Source organism: Phocoena sinus, chromosome 10, assembly GCF_008692025.1.
Source record: "Phocoena sinus isolate mPhoSin1 chromosome 10, mPhoSin1.pri, whole genome shotgun sequence".
Classification (NCBI taxonomy): Eukaryota; Metazoa; Chordata; class Mammalia; order Artiodactyla; family Phocoenidae; genus Phocoena; species Phocoena sinus.
In genome coordinates this window covers 15,078,011-15,104,735 of record NC_045772.1, presented here as the reverse complement: position 1 = coordinate 15,104,735, position 26,725 = coordinate 15,078,011, and the positions used below count along the sequence as shown (strand labels likewise).

Here is a 26,725-nt window from a genome sequence, read left to right as displayed (position 1 = left end):
TTGATCATCTTAGAGCTGAGTTTTTCAAAGCGGCCATCATCATCATCACAACCAAATTTTACCAAGTACTTACGACATGCTAGCCTCTCTTCTAAGTGCATTAGTCATTGGGTCCTCACGAGAATCCTGCAAGTGTAGTAGCATATCTTACACTATCGCAATCTCTTATCTTTTCCTGAGTAAATTCAGGCTCAGAGAGGTTGTGTAGCTTGCCCAGGTCACACAGCTAATCGGGGCAGAACTGAGACACAAAGGTAGGAAGCTTGAGTCCAGAGTTTACTCTGTCAACGGGGTGCCATGGCATGGGGATGAGAAGGATGTCGGATGTGATGGGGAGGACATAGGATTCCCTGCAAAGGTTAAAAGTCTGAAAATCTCCCAACAGGACCATTCTTGTTTTAATATGCTTCCTCCACCTCTACCCTTTTCCTTCTAAGATTTTCCCTGGCTTAGGCTTTAATAAATATCACTAATATAAGTGGAATAATGGTAATCAAATCATTTCATCAGATTAAACAACAGTTAAAAACCTTTGAGAAACATGTTAACCTCCTGAAACAAATTGCTGGATGTGTATATACAGACCCTGCCTCTTAAACCTTTACCTCAGTGTTACTTGAGCTTTTCATTTCTTATTATACTTTTCAAAATTGTTAATTACTTGTTTTATTTACTACTGGACTTTTTATTCAGTTGTTCATTCTTCATTCGTTCATTGAACATGCATTGAGTGCCTGCCCTAAGCATAGTAAAAGGAAGAGCTTGTCTTTTTCGGAGTCTTATGTGTACCAGGCACCATTATAAGCACTTTACATGAATTAACTCATTTATCCCTCGTGATAACTCCAGGAGGGAGGAATTGTTATTGTCATCCCCAGTTTATAGATGTGGAAAGTGAGGCAGAGAGGATAAGCAACTTGCCCAAGTTCACAGGGCTCAGAAGTGGCCCCGTGCTGGGGAGGCGGGGCCCAGGGACCTCTCAGGACTCCTGCCTGAGCAGCTCATTTATCATCAAAGATAGAAAGTGCCAAGGTTCAGAAGGGAGGTGCAGATAAACTGCTGAGGAACTCAGGGATGATGGTTTTTGAGTCAGGCTTTGAAAGATGGATAAGATCAGGCATTCTAAGGGGAAGGAACAGCTGGCAAAGGCTCCAAGGTAGGAAATTGCAAGGTACATGGTGGGAAGCATGTACCATAGACCAGCTGAGTTGGGCCAGAGGCCAGACTGACCTTCAGCTGCTTTGCAAAAGTGCAGATGGTTAGCCAGTTGTTAAAATGCTAAAATAATTCTCTATGAGTTGGTAAAACGCTGCTGCCCCAAATGTCCCCTCCACTGCCCTCATCCCCCACCTCATGTCCTGCAGCTGCCCCGTAAGAGGTCCTGTCTGCAGCAAGACCATAGGAGTTAGGTGGTACCTGGGCCTTCCCCATAGCCAAGTATTTAAAAAATCCTCGCTGAGTTGAAAGTCTATGGGAGAAATATACATCCTGCAGGTGTTGATGGGCCTCTGTTCCTTCCACAGTGGGGTTAGGGTGAAGGTTTGAACAAAGGAAGAAGCATAAGCAAAGTACAAATGCCTGCTCATCCTTCAGGACTCAACTGCATCCTCACCTGTGCTGTGAAACTTTGTGCCCCTCACCCCCAGTCCCCATGAAGCCCTCTGCGAATAATTATAACAACTCTTGAGTGCCAATGTGAGCCAGACCCTATGATAAGCTTTTCTAGATTATCCCACTGAAATGTCCCAATCACCCTCTGAGATACTGTAACTCTGACTATTCTACAGATGAGGAAAGTGAGGCTTAGAGAAGTCCAAGGATTGGACCAAGGTCACATAGCTAAGCTAGTAAGTGGCTGGGCTGGAGGCTGAGCCCAAGCACTGTGATTCCAGAGCCTGTGTCTTCTTGACCCCCTACCGTGTGGCCCCAGTCATCACTCTGGCTTCCAAATGGCACTCGTTTGCTTCCAAATGTCTGTCTTTGCTGCTAGACTTTGAGCTCCTCGCCAGCAGGGACTGGACTTTGATCATCTCGTGCTCTCTCAGGCAGCCAGCCAGGCCTGGCACAGAGTGGACGGGGATATAAAGATCAATGTGAGTGCATGGCAGCAGGAGGATGTAGCAGAGGGTGATGTAGGGACCAGTCAGAAGATTCCTGCAAAAGTCCCAAGAGATATGACAAGTGCATGGCTTGGCGGAGTGCCAACCTCTCTGTCCCCTAGGCGAGAGATGTCACCAGTGGCCTCCTCCTTTTGCTGAATGGCCTGGAAGAAAGCTACATTAGCCTTCTTGGATTTTTGATTCTTTCTCATTTGCCTAGAACCGGCAGCCCTTTGCTTGCCCTGTGTCTGGGGCCTCGGGCACCATATGTGAATGTTCTGAACGTGCAGGAAAAATCTTTTTGAGGAACATTAAAAGGGCGAAAATTAGCCCTTGAAGCTGCCTAGTGTAAACTGAGGGCTGGCCCAGGATGGCAAAGGCAAACGAGAGCCAGGGTGCGTGGGACCAGAAAGGCCTGCAGAGAGAGGGAGAAAGAGAGAGAGAGAGGAAGAGCATTCTCTGAGCTCAGCCTGCTTTCAAACCATCTGCCCCTGTGCCAAGTTTTCACTCTTTTTCATCCTTTCCGAAATAGTGATATTGACAGCTGCCAGCACATAGCTGGGTTTCACATGTTATGGTTTCCCAGGCAGTAAATCTGGTCATTTGCCCTGAGCATCAGAGCATCTGAGTTGCCCTTTCATTCTTCAAAGTCTGACTTCCCAAACGAAGCCTATACATGTCTCCGTGTATCCTAGGCGACAGTTTTCCTAGGTTTCTTGATTTAATCACATTTTCCCCTCTGTCCATTTTTCTCTCCTCATGGACTGCATATGTTTACAACTACAATACAGGTGCTATAAATACAAATTTTTATATGATCGTATCTTTTTACTGAAAAGCTATATATACTCCTTTTTTTTAATTTTGGAAAATACAGAAAAATGTAAGAAAGAAAATTAAAATTATCTACAATTCTACTACCCAGAGGTAGCCAAAATGATTATTTAGTCTATTTTCTTATCTTTTTTTTCAAGACAAATTAGCCTTTTTAAAATAATTGTACTGTGTATATATAATTTTATATCTTTTTTATTTCACTTATTAGTACACCATAAGCACTATCCTGGCACTACTACAGAACATTCATAAACATCATTTTTAATGACTGCAAAATATTCCATCTTGTGAAGGCATCATAATTTGCCTAACGGTTCCCAGGTTGCCAGGCATTTGGGTTGTTTCCAATGTGTGAATTGCTGTTCTTTTAAAACTGCCCATAGTGGCATGACTAAAACACCAATGTTGAGGGAACAGATATAAAAAGAGTAGTCTGTCTGGAGCAGAGCAACTGAGGGGTTAATTTATGAGGCCTCTGATAGCCCGGGTGAGGGAGAAATTACAGAAGAAGCAGAGCACCAGGAGGTGGGCTTCCCCAGCCCCATCCCGTGCCACTTCTTTTTCGAGGAAGAAATGCCTTGTGGGAAACATCAGGAGTGGCCCCACCCAGCCTGTAAGGTTTCCAGCCACAGTCATTATCAAATCTCCTGGAGTGAGTGCTTCACGGTTTCCGGGGGTCTTCCACCCTTGCAATCTCCCTGGATTCCGGAAGTGGGAAGACCAGCCGAGTTGCTTTTCACAACTTAAGAGACTGAAAGGAAAGTCTAGAAAAGTCGTGAGATTTGTCCAAAGCCATGAAGTGGAGTGGTCAAATTGAAACCAGAGGGCTGCTCTAGGGATCCCTGGAAATCTCCACCCTCCTTCCCACACTGCTTCTAGAATGGAGAAGAGCATTCCAGCATTATCAGAAAGCAAGTTTTGAGTCTGACCATGTACAGAGTTCATTGCACATGTACTTGGCCGTGTCTATAGATATGGAAGTTTCCACGATTCCAGGAACTGTTTGTTGGTTGGCTGGTTGGTCGGTCATGTTTGTAATTCTGGATTTAAAGTTTTTGCTCTGTTTTTAGGTTTTCCCCGCAGATAAGAAACATTCCCTGGGAAGGCTTCCTCAGTTCTTTCAAATTGGTGTGAGGAGTTCAGTCAAGATTCAGTAGGTCACGTTCAGGCCTGCCCAGGAATTTAGGCAGAACATGCTGGCAAAAGAAGGTGACTATTTTCCCAGGCTTTGTTCTCACTGAAAAGTTTGAACTCCAAGGCTGGAGCTAGCCCTTTTGGCAGTCCTTTGTCACACTGCTCTCTACGAACTCCTTACACAGAATCCCACCCATCACGTGGCCATTCCCCAATCCATTATGGCAGCAGGGTGTGGGAAGAACATTTTTATGAAGAGAAAGGGAAACCAGGAAAGTATTGTCAAAGTCAAGGACCAACCTGTTGAAAACACTAACACAGACTGCAGATTCCACTGCCTCCAAAATCCAGCCCCGGAGGCACTGTCCTTCTTCAGACCCCAGGGCACTTTACAAGAGCATCCCACAGGACACTTCTCATGGTCAGCCTTGCGTCGTGGTTATCTGCCCTTCCTTCTTTGATGGCCACTTTACGCTCCCATCCACCAATCAGAAGTCACGGTCTAACAAGTATACAAGGATAATTAAGGGCAAACAGACATTGCAATTGGGGCTGCCCTGGGAAACTGGGGATGTGTGACTTGAACTCCCTTGCTAGGTTGAACATCAGGGTCCAGGTTTTAAATTCTTGCTTCTTCCACAAAACTCAGCATGGACCCTTGCTCCAAGGAGATAGTCAATAAATAGGGAACAAGTTAAATGATTGGCCTGCTCCATGAATGGCCCTCCCTGTTCATGCCTTATCATCCCCCAGGTTCATCGGCCACCATACCTCCCATCCTCTTATCCCTTCAGCTACCCCAGTCCCCACAGAGTCCCCTGAGCTTGCTCTGCATTTCCTCATCCTGGAATCCATCCTCTGCCTGGATTCTTCTTCCAAGCCCTTCTGGCTCTCCCCCTTCCAGGCTCAGGATGGCATTTTACGACATGCTCTTACCCCCTTCGGCTCCAGCTGATTTTGATTCATTCTCCCGTAAGACTTTGTACATTTCTTTATCAAAAGACTCTTCAGATAAGCTCCTTTTCTCATGTTTTTCACATTAGACCATGAGTTTGTTGAGGGCTAGAATCTTTGCAGTATCACCAAGTATAGAAGCTGGTATATAGTAGGTGCTCATTTTATTCATTCATCTATTCGACATATATTTATAGCACATCTATTCTATGCCAGGCAAAATACCTGTCTTCATGGAGCTTACCTTTTACTAGGGGCTGCAGATGAGGAACAAGTGCATAAATAATAAAATATCAGGCACAGGTAACTGATACAAAGAAAAACAAAACTGGGTACTTGAACCAGGTACAGGTGATGAGAGGTGTTATTTTAGCGAGGATGGTCAGGGAAGTTTTCTCTAAGGAAATAGAATTTGAGCAGAGAAATAAAGGAATTGAGGCAGTAAGCTATGTGGATATCTGACCAAAGATCTTGCCAGGAAAAGAGAGCAGTAAGTGAAAGGCCCTGAGACAGGAACATTCTTGGAACATGCAAGGAACAGCAAGGAGTCCAGTGAGGCTGGAAGAGAATGAGTGAGCATGGTGGGAGATGAAGTCCAAGGTGGGCAAGGTTAGATCTTGCAGAACGTTTTGAGCATATGGAAGAGTTTGGTTTCTAGTCCACGTTTTTGAGAAGCTCAGTAAATGTTTGTTAATCTGAATTATTTGAGTCAGGTTGAATTGAACTGACCTGAATTGGGTTTCGCTGAACTGAACAGAATTGGGTCCCATCTTGGTATATAGACCGCATACAGTTTTTGAAACGTGCGAAATCCCAAGTCTGCCCTTATTACCTACAAATGGTAAAGCACTATGAATAGTCCCATTTAGCAGTTTTAAAACCTGTTAGTGTGTGGGTTCACCTGTTCTGGAACCGGCACAGCCTTGTAGATTGTTCCAAAAGTCTGTGGCCAGTGACACTTTTGCCAGCCCCTCCTACATGCACTAGTTTCATTGTGGTGGCAGATTGGGCACAGGGGACATCTCAGCTCAAGAGGAATGTGGTCCTAAAGCCTGCTCATCATTTATGTTTCATTTCTGACTTTCCCAGAGTCTGAAGTCTTTGATGCTCACTGGCATTTATTTGGGGCACTTGGCCAAGGTCTTGAACCTAACTTTTAACAGAGTTTTTACCCAAGCCTGGTTCTCACTGAATTTTCTTTTAATAGATCTTTATTGGAGTATAATTGCTTCACAATACTATGTCAGTTTCTGTTGTACAACAAAGCGAATCAGCCATATGCACACACATGTCCCCATATCCCCTCCCTCTTGAGCCTCCCTCCCACCCTCCCTATCCCACCCCTCTAGGTCATTGCAAAGCACCGAGCCGATTTCCCTGTGCTGTGCTGCTGCTTCCCACCAACCAACTATTTTACATTCGGTAGTGTATATATGTCGGTGCTACTCTCACTTCACCCCAGCTTTGTCCTCCCACCCCATGTCCTCAAGTCCATTCTCTATATCTACCTCTTTATACCTGCCCTGCAAGTAGGTTTATCAGTACCCTTTTTTTCTTTTAGACTCCATATATATGCGTTAGCATATGGTATTTGTTTTTCTCTTTCTGACTTACTTCACTCTGTATGACAGACTCTAGGTCCATCCACCTCGCTACAAATAACTCAATTTCGTTTCTTTTTGTGGCTGAGTAATATTCCCTTGTATATATGTGCCACATTGAATTTTAATTATGTGGATTCCTACCCTTAACACAACTGAAAATAAACTACATTTAACTATTTTTATCATTTTACTTAGTCTTTATAAAACCATCCCAGTTACCTGTCACCCACAGTAAAGTGAGAAACCCACCAGAATCTAAGCTAAGCAAATTCACAGGATTCAATCGTACATTCATTGATTCATTTAACAAACATTCATTCATTCATTCACTCAAAGAATATTGGTTGAGGACCTAAGCAAATTCACAGGATTCCATCGTACATTCGTTGATTCAGTTAATAAACATTCATTCATTCATTCACTCAGAGAATGTTGGTTGAGGACCTATGATGTACCAGGCACCACACTAAGTGCTGAGGATAAAGCAGAGCACAGGATAAGTTCCTGCTCTCATGAAACTGACAGTCTAGTGGAGGAGACAGAACAAACCAGGAAGGGACTTCCCTGGTGGTCCAGTGGTTAGGGCTCCACGCTCTCACTGCTGAGGGTGTGGGTTCAGTCCCTGGGCGGGGAACTCAGTTCCCACAAGCGGCCAAAAAACAAACAAGCAAACTAACAAACAAAACAGGACAAACCAGGACACTAACATAAAATGTCATCCTGAGTGGCAAGGGCTACAATATGCAAGTTTGGGGTATATAAAGATGAATAGTTCACATCCCCATGGTTAGCTGGGATGGTAGTAAAGACATAAATGATAACAATAACATGATATAAATGGTATTATGGAATTATGTACAAAATGCTTATCGAGTTAGAAGGAAACAAAGGACTAACTATATTGTGGGTATGGGGGTGGAGGGCTCCTGAGGAATAGTTCCCAGAGGAGGTGCTATTTGATCGGTGTCTTAAAGATGAGTAGGACTTAGCTCGATGGACAGGATAGAAAGAGAGAGGGAACAACCGCAGGAGCAATGCGGGGAGGTGTGAGCAGACACCTGTGTTCCGGAAATGGCTGGCCGTTTGGTGTGGCTGGAGCACACTGGTGCTGGACAGGCATGGAAGGGGCACGGGAGAGTGAAGATGTGGGTTGAGGCCAGTTAACATATGCGCAGGCTGAGGAATTTATACTTTTATCAGATGACCACATTTACCGGTTAGCACATTCATCATGGCAGCAATGTGAAAAGATTGAAGAGAAAAACCAGAACCCGGAAATTATTATGAACATAATGCAATGATCCGATCCTAGGAAGAGTCTTGTATCAGTGGCCAATCAGTTAAATGTGGAGTGTTAGACTCTTAGGGTGGGGAGGGACTCCAAAAAGTCATCTAGTCTAACCGCCCATTCGATGTTTAAATCCCCTTCCTAAGGTCCTCCCCAAGGGACTGCCCAACCCAGGCACCAGCCCTTGAGGCTTTCTTCCCATCCCAGCTCTAGAGAGCTGAGACTCCTCTGAGGTCTTACTTAAGTGAGCCGAGATCTGCTCCCTGGAGCTACCACCACCACTCCTTCTTTTGCTCCTTGGGGCTTTCAGAGCCAACCAGTCCAATTTCTAACCCAGATGCAACTTTTCACCATTCAAAAACAGTTGTAATTTACCGAGGACCTTCTGTGTGCCTGGGCAAGCCTGCAGGATGTGAATTTCCCCATTTCCCAATTGGACCCTGGGGCTCGTTGGCCATGTGACTTGCTGAAATTTGGTCACTGATCCAGGTAAGTGACAGCACCAGGATCAAAACTCACAGCTGTCTGACACCTGCACCCTTAGAAAAAGCTATCAGTTTAACTTGACAAACTTTTTTTTAGCACCGGTTCCTTTGAATCCCCTGTCCTGGGTATCACAGAAGGGGAAAACTTAAGGTGAATAAGCATGGTTAATGAAGTCCGGCACTCCCCACTCTAGTGGTTTGGACAGTGGAGTCAATACCCAAGCATTGTGATAATGTATGCTTGACTTTGGCCTGCCGTCTGGCTATTCCAGAAGACAAGTAATTCATGTTTGGCCCATTTCATGGGCCTGGTTCCTGCTGGTAGCACTGAGGCAAGCCCAGTGCAGGAGCTGTGTCTGGGAAAGAAGATCTCTATCCCGGGAGGACGCAGGAGGGGGGATGTACCTAGAAAGGTGGAAGGCATGAGACCGATGTTTATAATCACATTTGGGTAAAGCAAAGCTTCAACTTGGAGGTGTCCCAGTGATAGGCGAAGAGGAATACAGCAAGACGGAGAGGCTGGAAATCTGGAAGCAGAATGAGAACAGGTGTGAGGAACTGATAGGAAAAGCCAGGAGAACCCAGCCTATGTGCCGAGCATGTGTACAGGAGCTCCCGCTAGGTGGTTTGTAGCATTGCTACAGTTGTAGCTGGAAAACCCTGACAAGATGAGGCTCTGGTTAGCAGAACTACCTTCCTCTTTGTGTTTTTCTTCATCTGTTGTTTAAGTAGGCAGCAACTTAGACTAGATGTGTTAGATGCCTGGTGTACATGAAGACACCTGAATGTAAACCTTTCATATAACAGTATTTCTGTACCTGTTACCTCATCTTCTCAGTGACCCTGTAAAGAAGGACCAATGGACATTATCCTCAGTCTTTAGGTGAGAGAGGAATCTAAGGGTTAGGTGGCAACTTTGCCTTATCCACTCACCATGCACCCAGCTTCCATTCAGAACCGCACCCCAGACAAATATGGACACACACACACACACACCCCCATACCCGCCCCCTCACCCCACCCCCCAACCTCTTTGCCAGCCCATCCCTCCATCTCAGAGAAGTGCTACTCCTGACTTGGCCAGGCCTCCCCTCCCCAGCCTGGACTCATCCCTGGTTAGGATTTGCTTTGGTTACTCTCCCTCCCTCGGGGCTGGCCCCCAGAACATGACCCCTTCACTCGATGATGGGGCGAGAGAGGCTGCAGGAATTCTCCCAAGAGGATTGGACAGGTCATGGTATGTGGGTAGGGGACACACCCAGACCCCTTTCCATCTCATCAGATAATCAGCCCTGAATATTTTGCCTGTGTAGATGGAGAGGGTCGCCCTGGAGTACTGACCTAGACAAGGAATCCTTTCCTAGATAGCACCAAAGTCCAGCTTAATAAATAGCCCTTTTGGTTTTCCTTTAATTAAAATCACAAGCTTCCTTCCTGGTTTCTGTCATCTTCACTTCCAGATTCAGTGAAATGTAAAATTGGTAACATTTAATCCAAGAAGTAAATTATGCATATGTTTTCTTCTCACGCATATGGAGAGTCCATAAATCTGCTAAATGGCCAAATGGTTGTTTTGTGTAGGCAGCAAAACTGCCTCCCTTCCTCCTCTAGTCTCTTCCTTGATTTTTTTTTTTAAATATACATTTTGCAGCTGTATTTTATTTATTTATTTATTTATCTATCTATCTATTTAGGCTGCGCCAGGTCTTAGCTGTGACATGCGGACTCTCAGTTGTGGCATGTGCACTCCTCAGTTGCAGCATGCAGACACTTAGTTGCAGCATGCATGCGGGATCTAGTTCCCTAATCAGGGGTCGAACCCGGGCCCTCTGCATTGGGAGCACAGAGTCTTACACACTGGACAACCATGAAAGTCCCTCTTCCTTGATTTTTTAGGCTCTCTGGGGATTTCTCTTTTCTTTCCTTCCTTTCTCCATGTTCCTTTTTTATTTTTCCTTTTGCTGGGCAGTTCTATCCCATTTCTATCCCCCACATTTTCAGAGGACTCCCCCTCATTCTACATGGTGACATTCTCTTTTTTATTTTATTATCCCAGTTAATCTTGGGGCTTTGTCACAATCTGAGACAGATGATGTTTATCCACTCATCACTTATAATGAATCTAACTCTGAAGAAGGTTAGAACTAGAGTCACATTATGAGTTAGATAAAACAGAACCACAAAACAAGGATAACAATACAAAAACATGTCATTAACACTAAGGAAGACCACTGTACCAGAAAAATCTCTCCTAAGGTTTACTGTTGCAATTGAACACAAAATTTAGCTTTGAGTTTCCTGGCCTCCAAGGCAAAAAGAGAAACATGCATTATAAAGCTCTCATTATCTTATTTAAAAAGGATCTTTTCTGACTTTAGCAAGTTCAGTCCAGGACTAGGACTCTTAGATCATTCTGGTGATCTGAACCACCTGGGGAGTTTTTAAAAACAATGTATAACCAAGTCCAGGGTCACACTGAGGGAAATCATTGAACTGTGCTGAGAGCAGTCAGGTACTTTTGGAGTCACATAGTCACATCTGTAAACAATAGCATTCATTATATATAAAAGTGGCCCCCTGGGTGAGGGGTGGGGGTGGAGTTTAGGAATCATGACTTTTTCCTGTGTGAGTGGATCTTAGAGTTCATATGGCTCAGTTTCCTCCTCCACAGACGAGGAACTGAAGCTTCTCAAGGTCCCATGACTCAGCCAGTGGCACACTGGTCTTTGGAGAAGCCATATAAGAATGGCTAAGCATGTGGACTTTGGATTCTGGCAGACTTGGGATCAAATCCCAGGCCTGCACCAATACCTGTGGTATCCTATAGTTACTGAGTCTTGCAAAGCCTCAGTTTGCTGATCTGTAAATAGGGATGATAATAATAATAACTTCCAAAGTTGTTACTATAATTAAATGAAATAATATACATTTAAGCTTTCTGCACAGAGCCTGAAACATTGTAAGCACCTGAGTAGATGCTATAAAATCCTGATAACAACGGTGATGATGTAGATCATGACAATGGAAAGAAAACGGAGTCAAATATTAGGTTACCTAATATCTACCGTAGCCCTTTTTCCACTTCCACCAGGATTCCTGTCTGGAACTATAGTGACCTGAAGGACATTCCTTACAACTGCACCATCCAGTAAGGAGGCTGCTAACCACATGTGGCTATTTAAAGTTAAATTAATGAAAACTGAATAAAATTAGAATTTAGCTACTCAGTGGCACCAGCCACATTTCAGGGGTTCAGTAGCCACAATGGCTTGTGGCCGTTGTATTAGACAGCACAGATTCAGAACATTTCCATCATAGCAGAAAGTTCTATTGGAAACTCCCTTCATGGCTTTTTCCCCCCCAACTTCCTCGTGGCAGTATGTTATTTCTTTCTTTATTTCAAAATATTATACTATTATTCTACGCTAGAAGGGAGGGTTCTCTGGTCTCTTAACTCTACTGTGAGTATACTGGAGGCCCACAGAGCCTCAAGACACACAAGTCACATGGCTAGTTAGCGGCAGAGCCCGCTCCAAAACATGCTTCTAACTCAATGCATGAGTCATTCCATGGAGGCCCGGGGAACCAGCTGTCTTAAGTCTGTGTTTTGATAAGTAAGGTTCTGATTGATCAGTGCTGGAGTATGAATTTAATCCATCCTGTCAGACTGCCAAATGCAGGGGAATGTGAGTTCAAGGGGTTTATTACAAGAGAACTAGAATATCATTTCCTCAAAGCCACAGCCCAGTGGCAAAGACACCAAGGGCATGTAGGGGAGCCTCTAGACTATGCCCAGCCTCACTTTACCTCCTCTTTTTGTGTGTGAAGGAAGACATTCTGCATGGTGTTTTCATTGATCTGTTAATGGAATATTATTCAGCCAAGAGAAAAAGAAAGAAAATCCTGCCATTTGTGACAACGTGGATGGACCCTGAGAGCATTATGCTAAGTGGAATAAGTCAGAAAGACAAATCCTGTATGATCTCACTTATAAGTGGAATCTAAAAAAGCTGAACTCAGAGAAACAGAGAGTGGAATGGTGGTTGCCAGGGGCTGGGGGTGGGGGAATTGGGGAGATGTTGGTCAAAGGATACAAACTTCCAGTTATAAGAGGAATAAATTCTCAGGATCTAATGTACAGCTTGGTGACTATAGCTAGCAATATTGTATTATATACTGGAAAATTGCTAAGAGAGTAGATTTTAAATGTTCTCACCACCAAAACAAAATGGTAATTATGTGAGGTGATGGAGGTGTTAACTAAACCTACTGTGGTAGTCATAAAATATGTGTATCAAAGCATCACACTGTACACTTAACACTTACACTCTGGTGTATGTCAACTCTATCTCAATAAAGTTGAGGAAAATAGCTAACATAAGCTAGCTATTTTTAAATAGCTTTTTAATTTTAATTCCTTACAAGAGAACTTTTGCAAGCATAAAGACTTTGAGATATGTTTCTGTCTCCAAGAGTATCTATATTGTGATTTTTTTAGGTTAATTTTGACAAGCTCAACACCATTGTCAGGAAAATTTCACAAGGTTGATGAACAAAATCAACTTCCTATGACATCGTTTACACCTTTAAATGAACAAACAATTCACTATAACAAATATTTTAATAAATGTAGTTTCTGGGAACAAACACAATCTCAAGGTTAAAATTTGTAGTCTTTAGAAGATAACTACTGAAAAGAAATGTTTCTGTCTTTTTTTGCTAAACAGAGAGAAACTCAAATCCATGGTGACACAATAAAGGAAAAATAGAGATTTAATGTAAATGTTATGGGAACTGATATGAGTGTCACTTAGAATTAGATTTAGCTATCAGTGACAGAAAACTCAAACAGCAGGTGTTTACAGAAGATAGAAGCTTATTTCTCGTATAAACTAAGTCTGGAATTAAGAATCCAGGGCAGGTATGGCCACTTAACCAATCATCCTTCTACTATCCTTTTGCTCTGCTGTCATCACATGTGGTTTCCACCTCATGGTTCAGTTTGGCTGCTTGAGCACCAGTGATTATGTCTACATTCTCGTCAGCAGAATGGAAAAAGACCAGAGAAAATTGGGCCTCCTCTATTTAGGGACTTTCCTAAGAGTCTCACAAGAAACTTCTGCTTATATCTTTGTAAGAACCAGTCTCCTGGCTGCAAGGGAGGCTGAAAAATGTAAGCTGGGTAGTCCTGCTTACAGGACTGAAGATTGGGGGTTTTATTAGTAAGGAAGAAGAGAACACATATAAAGGGACCCAAGCAGTCTCAGCCAGAGTATAAAAAATTCTCCACTAACTTTCTAAACAAACAGTTGTAGTGAACCTTTTGTTTTGCATTCTCAGAGGTATTTTTGTCAACCCATTTTTGATGTTTCTTTTCAAATGTTTTTCTGATTTTGTGTTTTTCAACTGCAATTCTCAGGGAAAATTAAAGTATTAGGAGTTTACAGTTTTATCGCAGGAGTTACAAAGCCCTGTGTGGTTCTTCTCCTGTCTCTCTCCAGTGTTGCCTCCTACCTGTCCTACCTCCTACCTCCCTCTACCACTATCTCCCCTCCATCTCAGCTCCAGCCACACCCAGCCTGGGTACACTGTAGCCTCTGCCTGGAAATGACGTGGTTACTAGCCCCAGGGCTGTGTCCACCTGCCTGCATGTGTATCCCAGTACTGCTGCTTATAACTGCTTGCCCTTAGGCATGCTACATAACCTCTCTGTGCTTCCTTTCATTATCTGTAGAATGAAGACCATAACGGTACCTACTTTATGGTTCTAGTCATTATCTAATGAACCAATGAAAGAAAACCGCTCAGAACCATGCCTAGCATGTAATGAGCCCTCAATAATAGCTCCCTTTGTTGAGCATTTACTACGTGCTCAGCACCTTACAGGGATGCTCTCATTTAATATGCCCAACAACCCTGTTGGGTAGCCTTACTATTTCTCCCATTTTATGTATGAGGAAACTGGGGCACAGAGAAGTTCAGTAACTTGCCCAAGGTCCCACAGCAAGTGATGGAGCCTGGGCTCAAATGTAGGGCCTTCTGTCTTCAGGCTGTGTGTCCGTTCCACCACACCAGCATTAGATTCAAAGGTGCAGTGGGTTTCTTTGTTAGGCCGTGTGCTGCCTTTTGGAGACTTTTATAATAATCCTCTTGAAGGCAGGGGCAGGCTCAGATGACCCCGGGAGCCCATCTCTGGCTTTTGCCTCTCGGCTTTGATGCGGCCAGGCCCTGCCTTTTTAGGTTTCTTGAGCCTCTGCTACTAGGATATGAAGCTGTGCGGCCTTTGCCACCTCCCGGATGTTTATCTTTTGTACCCAAGGCTGCGAGGAAGGTTCTGCGGCAGCGTCCAACAGAGCCTATGGCTTCCCCACTTCTGAAGCCACGGCTTCCCTCCCAGGGCCAGTTATATCCCCTCTAGGCCCCATCATCATTCTACGCACTTGAGATCAGGTTCCCACCACAGAGGCCTCTGCACCCCTAAGCCAGGCTCGGCTGTGCTGTAGCCAGCAGCCTAGAGAGGAGAGGTGCAGGCTGGTCTCTGGGCCCTGCATGATGTGTGAGGAGGGACTTCGGGCTTGTCAAGCATCCCTCAGCTCAGAGCTGGCATTCTCTAGACCTGAGAGTCTCGGCCTCAGGTAGTCACCAGAAACCCCTGCAGAGAATGGACTAGATGCAGATAGATGCCAAGTGTTAGTAGACCGAAGAGTGGCCCCCAAAGAAAACAGGTCCTAATCTCCTGCAACCAACAGATGTTATTTTATAAAGAAAAAGGGTCTTCGCAGATGCAATTCAGGCAAGGGTCTTGACACTGGGAGATTATCCTGCATTATCTGGGTAGGCCCTAAATCCAATCACAAGTGTCCTTATAAGAAAAGGGAGATTTGACACACACAGACAAAGGAAGAAGCGATATAAACACAGAGGCAGAGATTAATGTAGCCACAAGCTAAGGAATGCTAGCAACCACCGAAAGCTGGAAGAGGCAAGGAATGGGCTCTCCCCTAGATCCTCTGGAGAGAGCACAGCCCTGGGGACACCTTGATTTTGGACTTCTGGCCTCCAGCACTCTGTGAGAATACATGTCTGTTGTTTTAAGCCACCACGTTTGCGGTAGTTTGTTACAGCAGCGACAGGAAACTAACACACCCAGCAAATGGCAGGAACTCAGGACCCTGCATTTCAACCAGTTCCCCGGGTGATTTGTTGTTGTTGTTTGTTTTTTGGGGTTTTTTTTTGCGGTACGCGGGCCTCTCACTGTTGTGGCCTCTCCTGTTGCGGAGCACAGGCTCTGGACGCGCAGGCTTAGTGGCCATGGCTCACGGGCCCAGCCGCTCCGCGGCGTATGGGATCTTCCCGGACTGGGGCACGAACCCGTGTCCCCTGCATCGGCAGTCGGACTCTCAACCACTGCGCCACCAGGGAAGCCCCCCCGGGTGATTCTGAGCTCCCCCTGCTGAAGATTGAAAACTAGATGGAGTACCTAGACTGAAATTCCTGGAGGACTGTGAATTCTTACTCTCCATCAGTTTTTCTCCTCTCCTATTCAAATTGTGAGAGACGGGAGCATGTTGCGTGTTTAAATGCTGATGGGAAAGTCCAGAGAGGAAGTGGAGGTTGAGTTATGGGACCGCCGGGAGAGCAGTGATGGGGCCAGTGCCCAGGGAAGCGGGGGCGGGGTGTGTGGAGGAGGAGACCTTCCTCTCCAGGGTGGGAGGGAAGATGAAGACTGGGGGATGTGCAGCTGTTTGTCCTCAGCGAGGACACTGTTACTATTTGTATATCATTTTTGCTCTGCTTGCGCCTCCGTGCTCCATTCATGGACCCCGCAGCCCTCTAAATCACCTTCTTCAGAATGTGTGACAGGAAAGCCAAAGAAGGCTGGGTGGTCAGTCACACGCACCTGCTGGCACTATTAGGGGAAGTCACCTCTTCACCAGTACCCCTTGGCACTTGTCCCATTTCAGGGGATTTATATAATCACCCGTTGGTGGGGTGGACTTCCACACAGCAAGGGACTTGTCCTTTGGTATAGCATGGCTTACCCTTCCCTAAAAGCATTGACCATACCCTACCCATGATGCCTTTGTCTCAGTTCCCAAGGGATGTGTCTGCACACTTGGGAAACCGGGAAGCGGTCCTCTGTGTGATCTGGCCCCCAAGCTCCCTCCCTGCCCCTGCCAATTGTGCATGATGCGGAAGGGGGGGGGATCATCGTAGAAAGAGGAGGCTGCATCACTGCAAATAATTAAGTCCTGTGGCACCAGTTGCAGGTTTGTATTAGGTAGGGTTTTCCAGAGAAACAGAACCACTAGGTTGTGTGTATGATCCAGGAAAGAGTCAACGTTGCAGCTCAGATCTGAAGGCAGTGAGCTGGGAGTTTCCCTGTTTTTCGGAGGAGACCAGTCTTTTTTTCTCTTCAGGCCTCTAATTGATTGGATGAGCCCTACCCACCTTATGGAGGACAAATTGCTTTACTCAAAGTCCACTGATTTAATTGTTAATCACATCTAAAAAATACTTTCAACACCCAGCAACATCCGGACTACATATCTGGGTAATATATGTTTGACCATATCTCTGGGTAGCTGTGGCCTAACCAAGTTGACACATAAAATCAACTATCACAAAGTGTATTTTTTAAGCATTTACATTCCCGGGATGATGCTAAACACTGTCATGAATACAAAACACCTATCAGACAATGGGATGGGAGCTTAGTTCATAACAAACTCCCTAAGAATGGGATATGATGTTTCATAAGATTACTGGAAAACTAAAGGAGAATCCTGGTGGGAGGCAGAACCCACCTCCCCCACTAAAAGCCGAAATCACCAAACACCTGTTCTCCCAGCCTCCCCTACAGCTTGGTGCAGTCTTGTGACCTAGGTTCAGCCAATCCGACAGAGCCCCCAGGTTTAATCAGGAGGTCCAGGTACAAACAAGCTCCTTCTTCCCTTCTGTTGTCTCCTGGGCCTCTCTCCCCTCTTGCAGCTCTCTCCCTCCTTGCCTCACCTTCTCCCCCTTAAACATGATAACCAAATTCACCGTCCCTGGTTTCTGGCTTGAGTCATAATACTTCCTAGGGCCTCGTTATTTAAATGTGGTCAATAGATTGGCAGCTGCATCATTGCCAGGGAGTTTGATAGAAATGCGGAGTCTCGGGCCCTTCCCCAGACCCACTCAATCAGAATCTGCATTTTAAAAAGGTTCCAGACTATTTGTACGCACATTAATATTCGGGAAGCACTGACCTAGCCCACACCATTGCCGCCTCCTACTCCGGGCTGTCTGCATGAACCACCCCCTCAGGCAAGCCCACCATACTTTGCACAGTTGGGCTGTCACTATAGTAACCAGCCATGGCCACCTCTGACCTCTGCCATCATCTTCCTAGCTTTGTTATCACAACTACAGTGAGATTACAGTGAATATTGCTATAGAAACCAGCACTGGATATTGTCTACTACCAATGCTGCTGCTCGTCCTTCACTCCCTGTTTCTCTGAAATTGTGAGCCTCCCAAACCACAGTCAAATATCTAAATTCCTCTCCAGCCAAAGAAAGACTCAACAAATAACAAACATGAAAAGTCGGAGCCACACAATTTATAAAGGAAAAGCATGGCAACTGCAGAGATTTGCTTTGATTTGAAAAGAGAAGACGGAAGCGTTGCTCTGTGTAGCAAGGCCTTTTCTTCCATCTGGCAGAGAGAAGGTTGACTGATGCTAAAAACGTTGGTGATGATGATGATGATGACAGCTACCGCTTATGAGCACTTTCCTGGTACCAGGCACCAGGCTACATGTACCTCATCCCATCCAGTTCTTACAATAACCCTCTGTGTTAGTTTCCCATGGCTGCTGTAAAAAACTGCCACAGGGGGGCTTCCCTGGTGGCGCAGTGGTTGAGAGTCCGCCTGCCAATGCAGGGGACATGGGTTCGTGCCCCGGTCTGGGAGGATCCCACGTGCCGCGGAGCGGCTGGGCCCGTGAGCCATGGCCACTGGGCCTGCGTGTCCGGAGCCTGTGCTCCGCAACGGCAGGGGCCGCAGCGGTGAGAGGTCCGCGTCCCACAAAAAAAAAAAAAAAAAAAAAAAAAAAAAAAACTGCCACAGGGACTTCCCTGGTGGTCCAGCGGTTAAGACTTCACCTTCTAATGCAGAGGGTACGGGTTCAATCCCTGGTCGGGGAGCTAAGATCCCACATGCCTCGCGGCCAAAAAACCAAAACATAAAACAGAAGCAATATGGTAACAAATTCAATGAAGACTTAAAAAGATTTTTTTTTTAATTTTTAATTAAAAAGAAAAAATCTGCCACAAACGTGCAGGCTCAAAACAACACAAACTGAGTATCTTACAGTCTGGGGGTCACAAGTATGAAATCAGTTTCACTAGGCTAAAGTTAAAGTGTCGGCAGGGCTGGTTCCTTCTGGAGGCTCCGGGGGAGAATCTACTTCCTTGCCTTTTCCAGCGTCTGGAGGCCACCTGTGTGCCGTGGCTCCTGGCTCCTTTCCTGCATTAGTCCAACTTGCTTCTGTTGTCACATCTACTCCCTCCTTTGACCTTCTTGCCTCCCTCTTCTAACTTGGCTTGTGATTTCATTTGGGGCCCACCCGGATAATTCAGGACGGTCTTCCCTACTCAAAATCCTTAACATAATCACATGTGCAAACTCTATTTCATCAGGTAACATTGACAGTTTCTGGGGATTAGGATGTGGACATTTTGGAGGGCCATTACACACCCTCTGACATAGGTACTGTGTCAGCCACACCCTCTGACATAGGTACTGTTATTATCCCCATTTTCCCGGTGAGAGAAGTGAGGCATGACCATCGGAATACAGTCATCCTCCATATCCGTGGGGTCCACGTCCACAGTTGGTTGAATCTGCAGACGCAGAACCTGCGAATACAGAGCACCAACTGTACCATGCCATTTTACGTAAGGGACTCGAGCATTCTCGTACCTGTGGAGGTCCTGGAACCAATTCCCCATGGATACCAAGGGACAACTGTCCTTTGTTCAAGGTCATGCAGCTTGAAGGTGGAGCTGGAATCCAGCTCTTAGTCAGCCTGTCTCCAAAGCCCAAACTTCTGACTTCTGCATGGGACAGCTTTCAAATGGCTTTAACTTATCCACTATTGTCCCTAGGAAATGAACAGAAAACCATCACACTCTAAAGAGTGTGAGCTTCCAATAGAAGCTCCTCTACCGCAGACTAAAACCTCAAGGGCAGGGCAAAATGTAAGTCAAGCCACAGGCATATTAGTCTGCTGGGGCTTCCATAATAAAAAAGGCGGCTTGTACAAAAGAACTTTATTTTCTCACAGTGCTGGAGGCTGGAAGTCCAAGATCCAAGTGTCAGCGAGTTTGGTGTTTTCTGAGGCCTCTCTCCTTGGCTTACAGACTGCTGCCCTCTTGCTGCATCTTTTACATGGCTGCCCCTCTGTGTCTCTTTGTGTGTCCCAGTCTCCCTTCTTATAAGGACACCAGTCACACTGAATTAGGGCCCACCCTAATGGCCTCATTTTAATACAGTTACATTCTGAGGTTCTGGGGGTTAGGGCTTCAACATATGAATTTGGGGTGGACACAGTTCAGCCCATATCAACAAGTAATGCTTGGACCTCAGGAACAAGGCAGTGTAGGCATCCGAGATGAATTCCAGAGCCCTGTGAATGCCCTCATTCCCAGCTTTAACACTTGATTCACATTCTCCACCCCCATGTCTCCAACCTCACCTGCAGCGACCCTGTCAATACCCTGGCTGAGTCTCCTGTGGCTGCTGTGACAAATGGCCACAGACTTGGTGGGTTAAAACAACACACATTTATTCTCATACAGTTCTAGAGGTCAGTAGTCCAAAGTCAGTTTCACCAGGCCAAAATCAAGGTGTCAGCAAGGCTGTTTTCTTCTGGAGGTTCTGAGGGAAGAATCCATTTCCTCATCTTTTCCAGCTTCTAAATCTGCATCCCTTGCATTCCTTGGCTTGTGGCCCCTTCTTTCATCCTCAACCCAGCAGCAGAGCATCTTGCTTCCATATCACCTGTGTTGAATCTCCTTCTGTTTCCCTCTTATAAGGACCCTTGTGATTGCATTTAGGGCCTACCTGGATAATCCAGGCTAATCTTCTCAAGATCCTTAGCTGGGCCACATCTGCAGACTTTCTTTTGCTATCGGTATTCATAGGGAACTGACCGGATATCTTTGGGGGCCATTATCCAGCCAACCACAGTGATCCTTCCTCACACATGTCCTGGCTGCCCCATCTGTCCTGGAGGGCCAACTAGGACATGATGTGTATGAAAGCCCTTGGTTGAGCTGTAAAGGTCTTTTCTGCCTCAGGGCCTTTGCACAGTCTGTTACTGCCACCTAGAACATCCATCTTTATACACACACATTCACGTATGGCCAATTCCTTCACATATTCAAGGTTTTGTCACCTCCTCAGAGAGGGCTTCCCACCAATCTATGTCAACCCTGTGTATTCTCTATCCCAGCACCCTGGCACTGATCACAGTTTGTAATTGCTTTATTACTTGTTAGTTTATGGGTTTCTTATCTGTCTCCCTGTTAGACTGTTAGCTCTATGAGAACATGGATGCATCCTGTTCTCCACTCCATCTCCAGCTCCTGGAAGCATACCTGCAATATGGGTGCTCCCTAAAGGATTGTTGGATGAAAAAATGCTATTAATAGATGACATTTTATCAGTTACACACCCATGGCCAGGTTTGGGTTTTATCCTTGAAGGTTCTGCCTCTGAGTATGCCTGTGGCTCAATATTCCCCAGATCCAACCATGACCTCTTTTTGGAAGGGTCCTATTTTCTAATCTCTCCAAAGCTTTCTGTGCCCATCACTAGGACCTTCATGTGCTTCTTCCCATTTTCCCTGATCTGCACACTAGACTCACCCTAAGTCCCCAGGCAGCTGACTATTTTGATAGAATCAAAGAATTTCAGAGTAGGAAGGAATCAAACAGACCCAGGGTTGGCCAACTGTGACCCACCATCTGATTTCGTGAATAAAGTTTTCTTGGAACACAGCCAGCTCTGTCATGTATGTATTTTCTGTGGTTGCTTACTTACTGCGAAAGCAGAGTTGAGTAGTTGCAACAGAAATTGTATGGCCCATAAAGCCTATGTACTACCTGGCCCTTTACAGAAAAGGTTTGCCAACCCCTGAAATAGACCCTCAGATCCAAACCCGCCCACTTTACATATGAGAGCCAGAACTTGACAGACCAGAACCAGGGTCCTGCTGTGAGCTCTTGGCAGATTCAGGACTAGAGTTCAGTTCCTCAGAATCCTGAACAAACCAGGCTCTCGCACATACCCCACCATCCTCTTTAGCACCCAGCCCCTCCCCCGCGAGACTCCCTTTCCACTCTGGGTGGTCACCCTCATCACCAGCGCTCTCTTCAGCATTTCAGAAAGGCCCCACCCATGTATGTCCTTGAATCTGGGCCCAACAACCTTCCTGAGCCGACTTGTTCTCTTGACGCTGCAAGAAACCCATCTAGGCTTTCTTTTCCCTCCTAGACCCTCTGGTCCCACTCCTACAAACCTTCTCTTCAAAAGCCTTAGCGACAATTTTTTTTAGGGTTTACTTCTTTTTAATTTTTTATTGAAATATAGTTGATTTACAATGTTGTACCAGTCCCAGGCTCACAGCCAAGTAATTCTTTTTCAGATTCCCTCCCTACTACAGGCTACTACAAGATACTGAGTAGAGGTCCCTGGGCTATACAGTAGGACCTTGTTGGTTATCTGTTTTATATATAGCAGTGTGTAATTCTAATCCTAAACCCCTAATTTATCCCTTCCCCCCTTTCCCCTTTGGTAATCATGTTTGTTTGCTATGTCTGTTGGTCTATTTCTGTTTTATAAGTAAGTTCATTTGTATCTTTTTTTAGGTTTCACATATAAGTGATATCATATGATATTTGTCTTTGACTTATTTCATTCAGTATGATAATCTCTAGGTCCATCCATGTTGCTGCAAATTGCAATATTTCATTCTTTCTATGGCTGAGTAGTATTCCATTGTGTATATGTACCACATCTTCTTTATCCATTCATCTGTCAGTGGACATTTAGCTTGTTTTCATGTCTTGACTATCATAAATAATGCTGCTGTGAACATTGGGGTGCATGTATCTTTTCGAATTATAGTTTTCTCCAGATATATGCCCAGGAGTGGGATCGCTGTATCATACGGTAACTCTATTTTTAGTTTTTTAAGACCATAGCAACAGTTTTAATGGCCACTGGCCTGTTGAATGGACCGTGTCTCCCCTCTGTTCACCTCAGGCCACCTGCTCAGGGGTTATTAAACCTGGCTTGCTCCCAAATTTCCAGAGGCGCTTATTTAGAATACAGATGCCCAGGCCCCATCCCAGACCTGTTGAACCAAAACTCTGGTGGTCAAATTGAGGCCTTGGCAATTTTCACACACACACACACCCTTCCTAACCTCCCCCAACCCTTGACCCTGCAAGATTCTGAGGTTGAATCTACTTCACTAAGCCATGAGCTTCTTGGGCTTCCTCTAGGTTTTAGTTACTACAGACAACTTCAGAACAAAGTCTGTAGCCAGTGGAACATTGTTGTCTTAAAAAATATATCAGGAGAATACAGTATTCTCCACCCTCTCCTTAACTCAAGACCCTAGCATTCTTTCCCATCTCCAGCTCCTCCAAAAGAAACATCACAAATAATACTATTTTTCTTTCCTTCTGAGTAGCCAAGATAAGAAGATTTTTAGATGAGTTGCTGGCAAAGAATTCATGAGCTTATGAACTATTGAGGTCAGAGTGACAAAAAGAAGGCAATGATGAAAGGGAAAAATAGGTACATAGAAAATTCCAGAAGAGGCCGGAATCCTGGGATTCAAGGTTTCTTACTCTGGTGCTCGCCGGCTGTCTTGGTAAAGGTGTTATTTTGAAGGCACTAGAGCCTCTTTTTCTCCTCTTTGGTATTCATCAGAAGTTGGCTGTGTGCCCTGGGCCTCAGCATCTAACATGAAAGGCAACCGCTGAAGGGCAGTCTGTGCTAGAGACGCAGCGCCCCCCGGGGCCGGGAGTTGTGGGCTATGCTTTGGGGGGCACTGAGCAAAGGAAAGGCAGACCAGGGCTTGGGGGTGCTGCCTCTGAAAATACAACCCAGAGGGGCATTCTCTGAGTACCCGGGGCTGGTTTTAGCAGCGATGGAGACATGGTGACCAAAATAAGTCCTGCTCACCTGAGACTGTAGAATCCAATTCAATTTCAAGTCAGTGTGTTTATTGAGCGCCTGATTAGGTTTAGGTGATGGAGAGGCTGAGAGAATGAGGACGACAGCCTAAGCAACAGGCTGATCTGGGCAGAAATTCCCTGGGAGCCTGCCCCACAGGTCCATGGGTCCAGAAGCTTGATTTTATCTGTTTCACCCAGTAAGGAATTGATAAATCTTAGTCCATTTCATGAACACATTATTTATTAAGTGCTCACAGCCTGCCAGGCTCTGCCCTGGGAGTAGGGATGGGGCTGGATTGGTGAACCCAGCAGTTCCAGGTCCCTGCCCCATGGAGCTTACATTGTAATGCGGAATCTGCAAGGCTGATGGGTAAGGCCACTGGGGTGAGGGCTACCATGGGAGGGGTCCATGCTGGGAGGAGTCTTCAGGAGAAATGTTTAGGGAGAGGTGGGATTCGAACTGTGGTTTGAAGGTTAAGTGGGGTGTGGCTTTTTAAAGGGCTGGAGGCCTTACAGACAGGGTTTTGAGCTGCAAAAGCAGGAATGAAAATGGCATGCCATCAAAGGTCCAAGACAAGATCAGCTTCCCCTGGTGCTGGGAAGGAAGTTGGACAAGAGAACGTGGATGGGAACCACATGGGGTTATAGCACATAGGCTATGTAGTCAAATGTCTTGGGTCTGACTCCCAGCTCTCGTACTTGCTAACCTTGTGATCCAGGGCATGTTACTTAACCTCAATAAACTTCATTCTCCCGATCTAGAAAATGGATAACTAGCTTGTAGATTGGTCCTAAGCATTTAGATGAGATCACGAATGGGATTAACTGAGATGAATGTAAAAGCTGTTTAATCTTAACATTGGATAAATAGGTTGCTTTCTAAGAAAACTGGAACCTGCCACCAAAACGGCGGCGGGGGGGGGGGGGGGGGGGGGGGGAAGCTCGTGACATCTACATACTGTGAGGGGGTTGCTGCCTTGGGTAAATAAACCCTTTATTTACCAACCTTTTCTCCCTCCCGTGGCAGCCATGCTGGACTGAATGGCACCATCGGGGCTAGGGTAAGGCAAGTGGGCTGCTAGAACATATTTACTTGATCTGACCCTCTTAAATTTTGCACCCAGGCGCCCCATGTGCCTCACCCTGGTCATAACCATGTTGAATGGTAGGACACCTGTTTGATCTACACCATGCGTTTCTCAAAGTGTGGCCCTTGGTCTACCTAAATCAGTATCATATGGGCTGCTTATTAAAATTATATTCCTGGACCCTATGCAATCAGCATCACTGGAGATAAGGCCAGGGAATCTGCATCCCCCACCACACACACACACTCACACACACACACTCACACACTCAGTCTCACACACACACACACACACACACTCAAGATCAGGTGATTCTCAGGCCCTATACCATACCTTAGAGCAGAAGTTCTTCGAGTTTGCCCCTCCAGCCCGGCAGCATCAGCATGGCCCCAGAACTCATTAGAAGGGCAGATTCTTGGCCACCTCCCCTGATCTACTGAATCAGACCCTCTGGGGGTGGAGCCCAGCAATCTGCATTTTAACAAGCCCTCCGGAGAATTCTGATGTGCGTTAAGGTCACCTGGGGGATGTTTTTAAACACTACCAATGTCCAGCCCAATCCTAGATAAATTAAATCAGAATTCCTGGGGTAGGACTCAGGTATCAGTATTTTCCAAAAGCTCCCCTGCCCTCAATCCTAACGTGAGGATGGAGTTTTTGATAATCACCGGAAGAAATAAGAAGATGGCACAAATGTATTACACTTCGAAAGTTATAGCTCAGCCTTAAGCATTATCTCGTGAATTCTGGCGGTGAGTTGCACCACTGCTGTGATCCCTTGAGCCCGTGGGAGCAGGAGACTTCCCAAAGCTTCAGCCGTGCGGCCGAGGCCCCAAAGTGCCACCCCTTCCTCCCCCGCACTTTGCTGGCAGTTCTGGGCTGCCCGGTCTCTCCGGGAAGGCTCCTCGTTTCCAGACGCTAAAGCCTGCTGGCGGCTTGGTGCTTGGGCAGAGCTGAGGCCTGGGAGAGCTCCAGAATGATGACAGGGAGCAGCTAGGGGTGGAAAGAGAGAGTAGGAGGACGATTTACGATTGGCCTCACCATGGGGAGCCCCAAGTCCTAAAAACCCCAGGAGTTGATTGGATTTTATACTAAGCACCCGACTCTGTGCATGGTGCTTTAAGTGAGTCATCTCCTTTATGTTCACATGACCGCCGAGGAAGATTACACTCACAGAAGAGTCACATCGTGGCCTTTCAGTCACATTATCCCCGTTTTGCAGATGAGGAAACTGAGGCCCAAAGACTCAGGACAGCCTGCCCCGAGGTCACCAGTGCGGTCCGGATGTCTCCAAAGGTCCTCCCACTTTGAATTGAGAGACAGGGTGTCCAGGGAAAAGGGGGTGGGGATAGGGAAGTGGGGGGGGGTCGGCGATGAGCGGTGGGGTGGGTCTGAGCCGGCAGCTCCCACCGCGGCCCCCCTAACGCGTCTCGTTCCCTCCCCCGCCGCAGGCCCTTCCTCGTGCTGCCGCCACTGATGGAGTGGATCCGGGTGGCCGTGGCGCACGCCGGCCACCGCCGCAGCTTCTCCATGGACAGCGACGACGTCCGCCAGGCCGCCCGGCTGCTGCTGCCCGGCGTGGACTGCGAGCCGCGCCAGCTCAGGTAGGGCGGCGGGCGGGAGATCGGGGGCGGCGGGGCGCAGGGAGGGCGCCCTTCCCCGCACACCCAGCCCGCGTCCGGGTGCAGGGAGAGCGGCCGCAGCCCGTGGGGCTCGGGGCTGGTTGCGCCCGGGGCGGTATGCGCCGGCACCCTTGCCGTCGCTGAGATCGAGGCTTCGCTGGTTTAAAGGACAGACGCCGGCTTAACAATGACCAGGTTCCTCGAGTTGCAGGGATGGAGGAGGACGGGAGCAAGGCTCTGTGGGAAGGCTCCTGATTCTTCGATTGCAAGATATCAGTGTGCCTTGATTCGATTCATATTCTTTCTTTTCTATTCTCCTTCTTCCTCTCTCTCCCTCCCTCTTCCCCTCCCTCCCTCTCCTTCCCTCTCTCCTTC

At 46.3% G+C, this 26,725-nt stretch overlaps 1 protein-coding gene across 1 annotated transcript in view; it reads left to right on the top strand.

The window, feature by feature from the left end:
- Nucleotides 1-26,725, top strand: part of BTBD11 (BTB domain containing 11) — a 301,676-nt gene that overhangs the window by 207,187 nt on the left and 67,764 nt on the right. Inside the window, 1 exon segment of the mRNA XM_032647116.1 lies at nucleotides 26,180-26,332. Coding sequence (XP_032503007.1) covers nucleotides 26,180-26,332 — 153 coding nt within the window.